The sequence below is a fragment of the Artemia franciscana genome, chromosome 20 (genome assembly GCF_032884065.1).
Source record: "Artemia franciscana chromosome 20, ASM3288406v1, whole genome shotgun sequence".
Taxonomy (NCBI): Eukaryota; Metazoa; Arthropoda; class Branchiopoda; order Anostraca; family Artemiidae; genus Artemia; species Artemia franciscana.
The window spans coordinates 802,299-818,707 of NC_088882.1; the positions used below are offsets into that span (position 1 = coordinate 802,299).

The 16,409-nt window shown below is 33.7% G+C and overlaps 1 protein-coding gene across 3 annotated transcripts in view; it reads left to right on the forward strand.

The window, feature by feature from the left end:
* Window positions 1–16,409, forward strand: part of LOC136040247 (eukaryotic translation initiation factor 4E transporter-like) — a 102,490-nt gene that overhangs the window by 34,383 nt on the left and 51,698 nt on the right. For all 3 annotated transcript variants that reach the window (XR_010620651.1, XM_065724459.1, XM_065724458.1), the window contains exons 6-7: window positions 5,926–6,084; window positions 10,861–11,004. Coding sequence is in view for 2 of the 3 variants with exons in the window: in XM_065724459.1 (XP_065580531.1) it covers window positions 5,926–6,084; window positions 10,861–11,004 (303 nt within the window). In the remaining variant the exon portion in view is untranslated. The remainder of the gene's footprint in view (window positions 1–5,925; window positions 6,085–10,860; window positions 11,005–16,409) is intronic.

Consider the following 16,409-nt stretch of genomic DNA (forward strand, 5'->3'; position numbering starts at 1 on the left):
GAAAAAACTGAAAAATAAGAGAAAAAGAAAACTAAAAAAATATTAATAAAGAAGAAAAAAACTAAAAAAGGTAAAAACTACAAAAAAACTAAAAAGAAAAAAAAACTAAAAAAGCTAAAAAACTAAAAAAAGGTAAAAATCTAATAACTAAAAAAAAACTGAAAAAATAAAAAAAGGCAAAAACTACAAAAAAAATAAAAACTAATAAAAAAATAAAAAAGCTATAAAACTAAAAAAAACTAAAAAAAGGTAAAAAACTAAAAAAAACTAAAAACTAAAAAAGAAAAAAACTAAAAAAAAGGAAAAAACTGAAAAATAAAAGAGAAAAAGAAAACTAAAAAAATATGAATAAATATATATAAAAATAAGTTGTTTGTGGGTTATGTCTGTCTGTCCGCATATGTCGTTGCGTGTTTGTCCGCATATGACGTCTGAATTATTTCACACTAATACAAAAGAAGAAAAAAAACTAAAAAAGGTAAATGACGACCGGGACACAGGGACACAACTACAATGGGGACGCCGGGGGGCACAGGGGGATATAAATGACGACCGGGACACCGGGACACAAGGAATATAAATGACGCCCGGGACACTCAAAGAGAAATCACAGACTGGAACACCGGGACACAAATGACGACCGGGACACAGGGAATATAAATGACGACCGGGACACAGGGACATAACTACAAAGGGGACGCCGGGGTGCACAGGGGGATATATAAATGACGATGGCGACTCAGGGAATGGTCGATTAGCAATCACCATCAACAAAGCTCAAGGGCAATCATTAGAATCATGAGGTATAGATCTGAATACGGATTGTTTTCCCATGGACCATTATATGTTGCATGTTCAAGAGTCGGTAAACCTGACAATCTATTTATATGCACAGACAATGGGACAGCAAAGAATGTTGTATATTCGCAAGTTTTACGTAGTTAAAAACATATATATATATATATATATATATATATATATATATATATATATATATATATATATATATATATATATATATATATATATATATATATATATATATATATATCTATCTATCTATATTCACAGGTGGGACATAGGGACACAACTACAATGGCGCGTAACTAATATGGCGCGTAACGACTTACGCGCGCGGGGGGGCTTGGGGGGGCGCGAAGCGCCCCCACCAACTAGGTGTTGGGGTGGCGCGAAGCGCCACCCCAACAGCTAGTATTTTATAATATTTTATTTAATTTATTGGAGTTGAAAAAGTTAATTCCAGCTTAATAACTTCTTACCATAAGGGCGGAAGTCGAAGATGAAATTAGAAGGAAAAATTCCGAAAAATATATTTTTAAAAAATCACGTTCGGAGAATACTTTAATCAGTCGGATAACTTTCATAATTTATAGTTGAGTAAATTAGTTCCTAGTCATATGTATGACATAAAAAAGTTTCTGCGAAACGCGCCGAAAGAATTCTGTGCTCTTCGATTAAGGAAAAAGTGTCATTATGAATTGAAATAATTAATATTTTCGGCTTGATTACAGTGATAACATTTTGATTAAATTAGGTGTATTTGATCGTCACATCTTGGTATAGATGTCTTTTCTATCTTGGGGAACATCTTGTCACGTCGTATATGCCACATCTAGGGAAAGAAGAATGATCATAATTTAATATAGAAGGAAAAGAACTGAAGCTGTACATTCCGGAAGCTTAATTCTATTTATCAGTGTGAAAACATTGGAATAAAGACAAAGAGTAGCACGTTATAAATTCTTGTTTTGACTTATGCTTTGAAACAAGGTCGTATCCAGGAGTTTTGTTGGGGGGGGGTGCAAAAACTTTCAAAAGAATCGATTGTTTCGGCCCGGTCGACGTTTTCTGTGCTTCATTGGAAAATAAGAAGTTGGAATCATCTTGATCAGAGTATTTAAAATAATAGTGGTATATCTTGGTTTAAGAGAGAAATTAAAGAAATCCTTTTTAGTAAGTATGAATTTAGTTTTTTGCTGTTTTTTGGGGTGGGGGAGGAGGGGCTGTAAATAAAAAATTGAATAACCTATTATAGCCCTTTGGGGTATGATTATAATAGTAAAGTTGAAGTTGTTTTGTTGTAAGATTTGTGGTATTGATTAGGATGTGCGATTTGTATTAGTTGTTTTGTAATTTATTTAGTCCTTTTTTGTTTTAGTGTTATTTTGTTTGTTTTTTTTGCAACCCCTTCGGACATTTTTTTCATTTCTCAGGGTTGCTGTTCATATTGCTGTTGTTTTTTCTGGTTTTAAAATAACGAAACCGAACAAAATGGCTATCTCAAAGTTTTGATCGGATGTGTTTGGGGAATGGTGGGCGTGGGAGGGGGTTAGTTGTCCTCTAATCAATTTTGACTATTAAAAGAGGCACTAGCCCCTTCAATTTCCAATCGAATGAGCCTTTTTAGAAGTTTCTACGACAACAAATGGCCATCTCAAAATTTCTATTTAGGTGCATTTTGGGAAAATACGAGGTGTGGGGAGGAATTCACCTTCTGATCACTATGAATTTTAAAAAGGGCACTAGAACATCTGATTTCCAATGCAATCTGCCCCATCCGAAGTTTATACGATCACCCTTTCTATATTAACCTTGAATATTCCTCAGGGCATAACTTATAAACCTTGCCCTGAGGGCTGTGGGGGAGAGTTGTCATCCTGAAAGATATAATTTTCGGAACTGTCAACTACATTGAACAAAATGGCTATCTCAAAATTTTGATTTGATGGGTTTGGGGAAATGCTGGACGTGATAGGGGGATTAGTTGCCCTCCAATCACTTCCGATTATTAAAAAGGGCTCTAGCCCCTTCAATTTTCAATCGAATGAGCACTTTTTGATGTTTCTATGACAACTCATTGGATACGAAGTGCCCTGGTCTAAAACCAAAAAAAAAAAACAATAAATTGTGCCCACATCGCTCGTTGCTTAGGCAGTGCTATTGCGCTGCCTGTGATAAATTCTTTTTATTATTTTTCATTATTATTTTAGTAATAACCTTTTTTAATAATAACACCTTCATTTGTATCAATTCATACAATGAAACAAACAAATAAAAGAAACAACTATTGCTAGAACGCCAATTTACCTGTAAGCAACGGTTCAACTAAATCAGCAATATACACATATAAAAAAAAACTCAAAAGATGGTAAATGCAGAACAATAATAAGAAGAAAAAAGCGAAAAAAAAATAACCAAGATACTCACCAACAGCCTCCTCACACCCGTGTCTCAACTAAGAAGTAATTTTTATCATTTGATTTAAGTGATGAAGCAATTCTATAAGCCCTAATGCTGTCCAGGAGTTCCGTGGTGTTTTGTAAAAAGGGCTTAAGTCTGCTATCTTCTGTAAATAAGTTAAGTATATGGTTCAAAAGAGCTCAATGCAATCTATCGATTGGTCGATTCAAAATGGCTCATCTCATCTTTAATTTTGACCGAGTTACAAGTTGTTCGAAAAGGGCGCAAGTCCCTTATCTTCTAAGTAATGAGCAATTCAGTAATTTGAACGTTTTCGGCGGATTTCGATCGAACTTTTAACTAGGAATCAGTATTTAAAGCTTCTACTTTTTTAAATTCTGATTTATGAGAAAGATTTTTTCATTTTGCCTTTTCATTTTCATTGGGCTGTCCTGTAAATTTAGGAAAAGTGGACTTGGGCTCTTATTGCAAAACACCACGAGAGTTATTCCAGAGGATTACACCCACATGGTGAAAAAAATGGCCAAACTTAGCTTTACTCGTCTTATACGTAAGCTTATCTATAGTCCATGTGTAATATGAATCATGTCGGAATTGGCAGAAAATGTGTCAGTGAAATAAGCTGGTACAACACCATTCAAGCATTGAAATACTAGTGGTGTTTATGTAACTGATCAACATTTAAAATACCGAAATGGCCATAAGAAATATTTAAGAAAGTGTGTCCAGAAAGCACATTATCATGGTTGCACCTTGCAGCTATCGTTGCAACCTAGTAAGGAACGAACTTCAGCCCATAGTAACCGAAAATTTAGCAACACTTTTGGAAAAAAAAACAGTAAGGGAGGATGGATGAAGCAACCAGGCCAAATAAACCTAGATGACATTGTGCATCTGGCTTCTGTGTGAATGACGAAAGTCATACTGACTATAACGTTCCTGTGATCGCTTGTGTTGGATGCAACCTTGGTTATATTATGGGGATAGTGATTAAGCCATGGACCTAGATGGCATTGTGCATCTGGCTTTTGTGTGAATGACGAAAGTCATACTGACTATAACGTTCCTGTGATCGCTTGCATCGGATGCAACTGTGGTTATATTATGGGGATAGTGATTTAGCCATGGACCTAGATGGTATTGTGCATCTGGCTTTTGTGTGAATGACGAAAGTCATACTGACTATAACGTTCCTGTGATCGCTTGCATCGGATGCAACTGTGGTTATATTATGGGGATAGTGATTTAGCCATGGACCTAGATGGCATTGTGCATCTGGCTTTTGTGTGAATGACGAAAGTCATACTGACTATAACGCTCCTGTGATCGCTTGTGTTGGATGCAACCTTGGTTATATTATGGGGATAGTGATTTAGCCATTTCCTCCATTTGACAGGGCTGGAAGTTTTCCTCTCGGGTTAAGTTGATGATTTGTTGACAGACTGCCAGGAAACAAAGGTTGACGGGTGTGTCGGAAAGCAGATATTCTTGTAATTATGTAGCTGATAAAGGTTTCTGATAATAAAAAAAACGAGAGGTCTAGGATGGCTCTGTTAGCTTGTGGACTGAGGTTTGGAGGTAGCACCACAAACGTTCATATGGGAAGCTAGAATTTAAAACACAAGCTTTTTGAAGCTATGATAAAAAAGCGTTCCCATGGATTAATCACAACAGCCATAAAACAGCTATGGACGATATTTTTCTACGGGTTTAATTCTGTATGCAACCCTGACACAGGAAGGTAGGTAAATTTCCAAAGGAAATTAGTATCCAACACTCCTTTTATCTGTATGGACAACTAATTCAGTCACAATGAGTCTTGAATCCTTTGTCCTTTTTTTACAAAGAAAAGAGTCATTGATAAGTTCAAAAACACAAAATAGCCGAATTACCCCTCCCCCCTGAACAGTAATTACATAATTCACAACTTGATTAAAACACGAAGGCTTTAGAAGTTGCTCAGTTTGGTTTCGTAACTCAAATCCCGTGTTTTATTTTTCTATATGCTTGTTGAAACAAAGACCGAATGGTATTTAGTAGTATAAGACCGAATTATATGTTATTGCACTTGGGGTTAAGGAGGACATGTAACATTTGTCTGGTAAAATTTGCTCGTGTTGTCCAAGAAAGCAAGAACAGGTAAAAACATTATGTATTGGGACCCGTAAGTACAGCATGTGGCACGTAATGTTCGAGGTATATAGGTCTTTTTTACTTCGAATTGTAATATATTAACATGTTTTACAAGAGTATTTCTGTTCTAGAAGTTTATTCTGAATTATAAAAGTTTGATTGACCGTATTTCAAACAGCAAGTCGCATGTCAAATCTGGTTCTATCCCACTTTTTAGGGTTATAATGAGAGAAAGGATGAGATGATTAGGACACGTTTTGCAGATGAAGGATTGCAGATTGCCAAGGATCGTCCTTTCTGGTCATCCATCTTGGGCCAAAAGAAAAGCAGGCTGTCCCCCAATGGGGTGGGAGGAGATCGTAAAAACGAATTAAAAAGAATTAGATCTTCTTGGGAGTGTGTATATAGGGAAGCTGTGAATAGATTAGGATGGAAAAGGAGCGTACACGCCTGTGTTTGCCTCAGATGGCTTGGTGGTGCAGTAAGTGGTTAGTAGTAGTAGTATTATCTTGTATACACACATTTCAGCTTGTATACATACATTTATATATCTTTTCATTTTACTTACAGGGATGTTACCCTTACTCAACGCCGACTTGGCCCGCCGCGAGGTCTTCGAACAGAATCTGCTGAGAACCGTTTTTATCAAAGCCGAGATAGGGAGTCACTTCCAAGAGATAAGTTTGGAAGAAATGAACACTGCGATCGAGATAGGCCTGATAGGGAACTGTAAGTTTCAGTTGGGTTTATTTCTTTCATGATTCACCTGTTTGCCCAGGGCCAATCTCAGACATAAATTCCTCCCCCTATCTCTCCCTCCTTATGTTTGCAGATATGTGCGTACCTAAATTTTAAGGTGTAACTGGGTTCAGCCTGTGGAGTAAAAAAAGAGGTACCACTTGAGCATAATGAACAAATAAACTCTGAATTATTCAGCATATACGAGTACTTTTTTAGTAATTGATTGTGTTAATTATTTTAGGGAGGAATTGGTAATATTTTTAGGGAAGAATTGGAAAGGTTTGTGAAGGAATTGGTAACTGATTGCTGCAGTGAGTCAAAATAGTTGTTTTTTTTTTCAATAGTAAAGTGCGCTGTTAAAAGCGGCAAAACCTGTAGTTTTGGCAATATTCAAAACTTAGCCTAACAGTGGGGCATTCAGTCGTCTAACCCATCTCCTGTCCTTAGTTGACTAATTGTCATAATAAGTTGGGTTCAGAACTGATAGAGACTGCTTAGAGCCAATAATAACTACCTCGTTGTGCAGCAATAATCATTGATTCTTACTGGCCTCATGGCTGCATTTACAGCATTGAAGTAATTTTTTTTCATAATCCCTCCCGCCCCCTGAAAAAGTTCTGCGTAATTGCCTTTTTTATATCCTGATAGAATCACTAGTGAGTCAACATTAAACTCATACTAAAACAAAGCCATGGCTTATGAATCCTTAGTTTGTTTTATCCTTTTGTATGTGTGTTGTACATTAAGCCTGAGATAGAAGCCGAAGATTATTGAATATATCTGATGGCCATTTCTATAACGTCATTATAACGTCAATTAATTCAAATTCAGGATGATAAATGGAATCAATATTGCTAATCAAAGATAGTTAATCAATATGGAAATTTTGGGAAGCTTTGGAGAAAATAGTAAAAATACTATATGTCTGTCCCCCCCCCTCCTTGGACTGCAAAATTCTGAATAGACTAGGACTGAGGTAATACTTGTTTGAAATGTCATGAAGAACAGGTTATCTGGGATATATTTTTCCTCTTTTATTTGTTGTTGTATTATTTTAAATCATGAGGATATAATGATGGCACCTTTTTTACTCTTCCAGTATCACAGATATAGAATTAACTATAATTCCAAAATAGAGTCGGAAAATGTTAGTTTTTTCGGTGATATTGTATCGCAAAAAAAATAAAATAAAAATAATCTGTTTAACAAAACGCAACAGTTGACTTCATCATCTTTATATTATTCGACTTCTATCTCTACTGAGCAAACGATACAATATCAATATCGATACAATATCGATAATCGATACAATACCTTCTCTTAGAAAAATCCTTTTCCATACTTATTTTCCAATAATTGAGGCAGTCATTTTTTGATGGTTGTAAATATTTAGACTAAATTTGGTCAATCAAGGCTTACAAAAATGCATTAAACTGGTTGCAAATATTTTTCAATGATTGAAATGACAAGAACGAGGGTATATATAACCCTTGTTTCAAGTGACACGCTCATTAAAATTAACAATGGAAAACGTAATATGTTTGTCTGGATTTGTGTAATGCTCCAATAATGGTTGATATGGAAGTATATCTAGGTCTTAGGGCAAAATTAGAGCTTCTATGTCGTAGTATTTTTAGACTTTATCCCTTAAAAAACCTAAATTATTCTTGTTTCCAGTTTTACAAGCAAAAGTTTCTTATGCCTATCAATTTTACAGTAGACCAAGCAAATCTACATGGGTTAGGTTTTACTTTTACTCACAATATATGTTCATCCTTACCTTGTACTCCGGGATTACGATTATTTTTTTTTTTACCTCTTTTCAGACCAAGTGAATCTATCAGACTTTTTCCTTTTTTTCACTATATATGTTCACCCTTACTCTGTAATCTGAAATTCCGAAGGTATTTTTTTGCTTTTTTGGGATTGAAAAATATTGTAAATTACTGTTTTAATAATTAGAAAAAAAGAAGGCAATTATAAGATCAAAAAGGAATGTATCACACGCGTTTTCTTTTTCTTAATAATTGTTTTTGAAAAATTGATATTTTCACAAGACAATATTTATGCGGGCAGGGAATGAATTGCACGCTTTACTGTTGACATAAATATGAATCAAACACGTTCTCTGTCATTGATTAATTAAAAAAAAACAAGTTTTTTACCTGAAAGTAAGGAGCGACATTAAAACTTAAAAAAAAACAGAAATTACTCCGTATATGAAGGGGCTGTTCTCTCATAAACGCCAGGCTCTTTATGCTAAAGTTTTACCGTTTCTCACAGCTCTACTTTTTAAAACAATAAAAAAAACTTCAGCGTAAAGAGCGGGGCGTTTTGGAGGGAATAGCCCCTTTCATATACGGAGTAATTTCTGTTCGTTTTAAGTTTTAATGTCACTCCTTAATTTCTGGTAAAAAACTTGTTTTTGTTTCATTTAATTTCTGAACGTTTTTAAATTAATACTTTTTTTTTTTTTTTGGCTGTCCGCACATGAATAATTAAAACGAACTTTACATGTTGTTTTTTTTTTGGGGGGGGGGGGGCTAAATGGTTTTCTCTTAGTTTTGATCGGAAGATTTTGAGAAAAAAAGGGGTGGGGGAGGAGGCCTAGTTGTCCTCCAATCTTTTGGTTACTTAAAAAGGCAACTAGAACTTTTAATTTTATATGAACGTTTTCATTAGTAGAAAATATACGTAACCTACGAATTAACTTACGTAACGAACTGCTATATTTGTAAATTGTTATTACGTGTACTAGCGAGTTTGCCCTCTCGTTAATACCTCGCTATTTACGGTAAAGCTTGAATTTTGTCCCCATTCTTTAAGAATGACCCCTGGATCACAAAGGCCGTAGAATAAATAGTTGAAATTACTAAAAATACTTTAGCGTAAGGAGCGAGGTATTAAGAAGGAAATGAACCCCACACATGCGTAATAATTTCTGTTAGTTTTAAGTTTTAATGCTGCTTCTTACTTTCAGTTGAAAAAAAAAACTTGTCCATATTTATTTTTTAATTGTTTTGTTTTTGTTTTAAATAGTGCTAGAATATCCTGCGCCCCATTCATGGAAATAATCTTCTCCCATGACAAATTCCTCCATGGAAAGATCCTCCCATGTTACCCCCTCCCCTCAACCAAAAAAATCCCCCTGAAAACGTCTGTACACTTCCCAATAACCATTACTGTACCTCAACACTGATCAAATTTTGTAGCTTGCAGCCCCTCCCCCTTGGACTGTGAGGGAGTAAGTCGTCCCCAAAGGCATTGTTATTAGTTTTTTTGACTATGCTGAACAAAATGGCTATCTCAAAATTTTGATCCGTTGACTTTGGGAAAAAAAGAGCATGGGAGGGGGCCTAGGTACCCTCCAATTTTTTCGGTCACTTAAAAAAGGGCACTAGAACTTTTAATTTCCGTCAGAATGTGCCCTCTCGCGACACTCCACTGGGTCGATACGATCACCTCTGAAAAAAAAATAAACACGCACCTGTGATCAGTCTTCTGGCAAAAAATACGAAATTCCACATGTTTGTATATAGGAGCTTGAAACTTCCGCAGTAGGGTTTTCTGGTACGTTGAATGCGATGGTGTAATTTTCGTTAAGATTGTGTGAGGTGTTTTCCCCTATTTTCTAAAATAAGACAAATTTTCTCAGGCTCGTAACTTTTGATGACAAAGAAAAAATTTGATGAAACTTATATATTTAAAATCAGCATGAAAATCCCATTCTTTTGATGTATATTTTAGCATCAAAATTCTATTATTTAGAGTTTCGTTTACTATTGAGCCGGGTCGCTCCTTACTACAGTTCGTTACCACGAACTGTTTGAAAGAAAATAATTCGGTATTTCGGGGCTTCTGACATTATTACTCCTTTGCGGAAGTTAGGCTCAAAATTCGAAAAGATTATATTTTTTCTCTTTTAGGGGTGTTTCCCCCTATTTTCCAAAATAAGAAAAATTTTCTCAGGCTCATAACTTTTGGTGGGTAAGATTAAATTTGATTAAACTTATATATTTAAATTCATAATAAAAATACGATTCTTTTGATGTATCTATTAGTATCAAAGATCTGTTTTTAGAGTTTGGTTTACTATTGAGCCGGGTCGCTCCTTACTACAGTTCGTTACCACGAACTGTTTGACTAACAGTCAATAGTAACATTAAACGAATGAGGCTTAAATTATTGCAATTTCGTCTTTAAGAAATGTCAGTCTGCCAAAATCTAATTAAGTATGTGCACGGATAAAGTTCTGTTTTTTATTAAAAATTGTTCTTAGAATTTGAATGAAGGCAAGTACTAATGGACACAGCCCTTGTATTGTTTTGAAAATTTGGATATTCCACATTTTATTAGGTACTGATATAGAATTGTATCCGTTGAATATCCCCAATAGGGCCAAACTCTTTGAGGGTATCAATGCATTTTTTATTAAAAGTGGGAGAAAGGGAAAATCAGAAAAAATGTGTTTTTTGGTTACTATATCTGTGATTTGCTAATGTACAAGGGTTCGTTTGAAAAACCTTGGGTGGAGGAGGGAGGTTCGTTCATAGCTATGTTTTCTTGAATATTTACTTCATTCTTATCATTATTATTATTCCCATTATTATATTTCATTATTATCATTTTACCATATATATTCATTTTTATCATCGTCGTTACGATATCATTACTTTTGTTATTTTCTTCATCTGTATCATAATAGATTGTCACTATAATTTTTATTAGTCTATTACTATCAGTAATTACCATTATTGTTCCTAGATATTCTAGTAAAGAGAGACGGGAACGGCTAAATAGTGATCGAGAAGGACAACGTAGTCGACGTCCAATGGAGGAACAACGAGACTTGAGGAATGGTGGACGAGACCCGAGGGATAGATTTGCTAGGGATGGAGTGGATACCAGGTATTTTGACTTACTGATTAATTTGTCAATATAATTTGTAAGAGAACAGAATTTTTCCATGATTGAATAGAATTTTTAAATAGATAGCAATTTTTATATATTTATAGAATATAAAGATTGTAATATTTCTATGAATATTATATATTTATAGAAATTTATAGAATAGAATTTTTTAATAGAATATAGAATTTTTTTAAGAAAAAATATTTACTAAAGTAATAAAGTATCCAAGGGAAATATTTTGGGTCATTGCCAGGAAAGAAACGAAGAAATCATAACCGCTTTTTCAGACAATGAACTCACTAAAATGTTATAAGAGAAACGAAAAGCGTTTTTTTTTTGCATTTTTTTCTTTTCTTTTTTTTGAGATTTTTGCATTTTTGCGTCAATCGATGGTCAAGCATATTTATGTCCTGGGTGAAAGTACAATACCCGAAAATGTTTTAAACATAGTTTATTTCGTTTCTCTAGCAAAAGTAGAAACCTTGGAAAGCATGGAGTTATGCCCATCGCCAGGTCTATCAGCAGAAGTTTTTAAAACTAACTAAAACTAGAAGTTTTTAATACGCCCCGCTCTTTACGCTAAAGTTTTTTATTGTTTTAAAAAGTAGAGTTGCGAGAAAGAATCAAACTTTAGCGCAAGGAGCGGGGTGTCGAGGAGGAAAAGCCCCTTTCATATACGGAGTAATTTCTGTTTGTTTTAAGTTTTAATGTCGCTCCTTACTTTCATTTTAAAAAACTCGTTTTTTTATTTAATTTCTGAAAGTTTTTGAATTAATGCATGTATGATTTTGGCTTTTGCATATTAATGATTTTGGCTTTTGCATATTTTTATGATTTTGCATATTAATTCTTTTTTTTTGGCTAAATGGCTTTCTCTTAGTTTTGATCAGACGATTTTGAGCAATAAGGGATGGGGAAGGAGGCCTAGCTGCCCTCCAATGTTTCGGTTACTTAAAAAGGCAACTAGATCTTTTAATTTTTAACGAACGTTTTTATTAGTAAAAAATATACGTAACTTAAGAATTAACTCACGTAACAAACTTTTATATTATTATATTTTTGATTATATATATGAATGGGTTGGTCCCCTCGTTAATACCTCGCTCTTCACACTAAATCTTGTTTTGTCCCAATTCTTTAAGAATGACCCCTGAATCAGGCCGTAGAATAAATAGTTGAAATTACTTAAAAAATTTTTAGCATAAAGAGCGAAGTATTTATCTCCTCCTAAATACCTCGCTCTTTATGCTAAAGTATTTTTAGAGCCCCTCATATGCGTAATAATCTCTGTTCGTTTTAATGCTTCTCCTTACTTTCAATTGAAAAAACTTTTTCATGTTTATATTTTCATTGTTTTTTTTTAAAATAGTAATGCTAGAAAATCCTGCGCCCTTTTCATTGAATTTCTCTTCCCCCATGAAATATTCCTCCAAGGAAAGATCCTCCCATATAGCCCCCTCCCCTGAACCCCACACCCAAAGCAAAAAAAAATCCCCCTGATAACGTCGGTACTTCCCAGTAACCATTACTGTATGTAAACATTGATCAAAGTTTGTAACTTGCAGCCCCTCCCCCAGGGACTGTGGGGGGTAAGTCATCCCCAAAAACATAGTTATTATGGTTTTTGACTATGCGGAACAAAATGGCTATCTCAAAATTTTGATCCATTGACTTTGGGAAAAAATGAGCGTGGGAGGGGGCCTAGTTGCCCTCCAATTTTTTGGTCACTTAAAAAGGGCACTAGAACTTTTCATTTCCGTTAGAATGAGCCCTCTTGCAACTCTCTAGGACCACTTGGTCGATACGATTACCCCTGGGAAAAAAAAACAAACAAGCAAATAAACACGCACCCGTGATTTGTCTTATGGCAAAAAATACGAAATTCCACATTTTTGTAGATTAGACCTTGAAATTTTTTCTATAGGGTTCTCTGATACGTTGAATGCGATTGTGTGATTTTCGCTAAGATCCTATGACTTTTAGAGGGTGTTACCCCCTATTTTCCAAAATAGGGCACATTTTCTCAGGCTCGTAACTTTTGATGACTAAGACTAAATTCGATGGAACTTATATATTTAAAATCAGCATAAAAATCCGATTCTTTTGATATATCTTTTAGCATCGAAATTCCGTTTTTTAGAGTTTCGTTTACTATTGAGCCGGGTCGCTCCTTACTACAGTTCGTTACCACGAACTGTTTGAAAAGTTTGTATGACTTTGACCATGTATGACTTTGAAAGTATGAACACACAATAATCAACATACGAGCTAAATGATTTTTTTTTATAAAAACTGACATATTTGGCAGATAATATTCAGTGCCCTTTCCTGTAGGATCAATGATCCCCTCCAAATGATTAAAAATTTAAAAAACCATTAAGTAGCCTACGAATTCAACTTCGAGAACATTTTGATTTAAACAAACAGCATTTTTAAACATTTTTTTCTTACAACAAATCTTTATTGTTTTTTAGAGGGGGGGCGTTCAAGATTTCCTATTTAGCCTCTGAACGGAATTTCATGAGCCCCCCTCCCCTCCACGATTCCAAATTAACATTCGGAGGACCTATTTTTGGCTATAGCATTCATTCTTGCTGGGATGAGTACTGGTCATACTTTACATATAACCTAAAGTATGTACAGTATGTATAAAAAGTATGTACAGTATATTTACAGCAATTCTCTACTAACACTGATTTATTAATGATAATATGTTTCATAATTTGTTTAATTTTCGGTTTAGTTTCGGTTTTTTTATTATAGCTTTTACTTTTTAATTTTATTGTAATCTTGTTTATTTTAATTGTATAATAATATTTTTAAATTTATTTTTAACAAAATTTATTTCATTTTGTAATAACCTTTACTTAGATACTAATGAGCTAAATAGCTCATTTGGGGAATCGAGGAATTTTAACTCGAGGAATAGCTCATTTGGAATTCGAATCGAATCGAGGAATTCGAATCGAGGAATAGCTCATTTGGGGAATCGGAAGAGGATGCAAGCGCATTCTTTATGAATTCTTAAAATCTTTATAGATAAAAATTGTGTTTTAAGTAGTTAATTTTTTAATTTTTTGAGTTTTTAAATATTTTTTTATAGTTTGTCAAAGTACTAAGACAATGAAAATAATATCTGATTGTTAGAAATTAATAAGCGGGAATTCACAACGGTACCTATATGATATACCCTCTACCTAATATTCTTCTAATGTGTTCTCTGACGCTGAATATTAATAAAATATACCAAAGTAAGATGAAAATATGATACTTTAAAAACAAGTTCTGGCTATATATTTGAACATTAGAGGGGGTGGCGGTAAAGTATAGCGGGTCTGCATGCCTAATGTGTTAGGTACCGTCATTCTGACTACTTTCAAACTTCACACTATCCAAATACTTTACCCCCTCCCCTCCTAATGTGCAAATATGCAGCCCAAATTATATATTTTCCATCTCTTCTGTCACTTCTCTTTGTCGTGTCACACTGTAAGCTGAAAGAAACTAACGAAAGAAAACCCGTTCTATAATGCGCCAATGAATAAACAACTTGAGCGGTAGGGGGTTTATCATACCAGTACCCTCACAACCATATAAATCTTTGAAAAGTAGGAACAGTCAGGAATTATATGTTCAACAAAAAAGCCTCTATATGCAGTTATGTAAGTTTTTAGTTGTGGCTGGTGCTAAATAAAAAAAAGTAAGCTAAGGAAAGAAAGGAAGAAAGAAAAATATACAAGAAGAAAGTAAGAAAAGAAAGTGGGTTATGAAGACAGAAATAAAAGAAAGGAAGGAAAGAAAATAAGAAGAGAAAGAAAGAAAGACATACAACACCAATATGTATTTTTCTTTTGAATATTTAGTTATCTTTGGGAATTTACTGCTTTAATTTCCTTGAACGAAAAGCATTGCAAATTTAACCAATTAGTGTGCTTATTCAGCAGTTTAACGTGGTAATATAAAAAAAAAGTAAGCTAAGGAAAGAAAGGAAGAAAGAAAAATATACAAGAAGAAAGTAAGAAAAGAAAGTAGGTTATGAAGACAGAAATAAAAGAAAGGAAGGAAAGAAAATAAGAAGAGAAAGAAAGAAAGACATACAACACCAATATGTATTTTTCTTTTGAATATTTAGTTATCTTTGGGAATTTACTGCTTTAATTTCCTTGAACGAAAAGCATTGCAAATTTAACCAATTAGTGTGCTTATTCAGCAGTTTTACGTGGTAATATAAAAAAAAAGTAAGCTAAGGAAAGAAAGGAAGAAAGAAAAGAAAGAAAAATATACAAGAAGAAAGTAAGAAAAGAAAGTGGGTTATGAAGACAGAAATAAAAGAAAGGAAGGAAAGAAAATAAGAAGAGAAAGAAAGAAAGACATACAACACCAATATGTATTTTTCTTTTGAATATTTAGTTATCTTTGGGAATTTACTGCTTTAATTTCCTTGAACGATAGCATTGCAAATATAACCAATTAGTGTGCTTATTCAGCAGTTTTACGTGGTAATATAAAAAAAAAGTAAGCTAAGGAAAGAAAGGAAGAAAGAAAAGAAAGAAAAATATACAAGAAGAAAGTAAGAAAAGAAAGTAGGTTATGAAGACAGAAATAAAAGAAAGGAAGGAAAGAAAATAAGAAGAGAAAGGAAGAAAGACATACAACACCGCTATGTATTTTTCTTTCGAATATTTAGTTATCTTTGGGAATTTACTGCTTTAATTTCCTTGAACGAAAAGCATTGCAAATTTAACCAATTAGTGTGCTTATTCAGCAGTTTAACGTGGTAATATAAAAAAAAAGTAAGCTAAGGAAAGAAAGGAAGAAAGAAAAATATACAAGAAGAAAGTAAGAAAAGAAAGTAGGTTATGAAGACAGAAATAAAAGAAAGGAAGGAAAGAAAATAAGAAGAGAAAGAAAGAAAGACATACAACACCAATATGTATTTTTCTTTTGAATATTTAGTTATCTTTGGGAATTTACTGCTTTAATTTCCTTGAACAAAAAGCATTGCAAATATAACCAATTAGTGTACTTATTCAGCAGTTTAACGTGGTAATATAAAAAAAAGTAAGCTAAGGAAAGAAAGGAAGAAAGAAAAGAAAGAAAAATATACAAGAAGAAAGGAAGAAAAGAAAGTAGGTTATGAAGACAGAAATAAAAGAAAGGAAGGAAAGAAAATAAGAAGAGAAAGAAAGAAAGACATACAACACCAATATGTATTTTTCTTTTGAATATTTAGTTATCTTTGGGAATTTACTGCTTTAATTTCCTTGAACGAAAAGCATTGCAAATTTAACCAATTAGTGTGCTTATTCAGCAGTTTAACGTGGTAATATAAAAAAAAAGTAAGCTAAGGAAAGAAAGGAAGAAAGAAAAATATACAAGAAGAAAGTAAGAAAAGAAAGTAG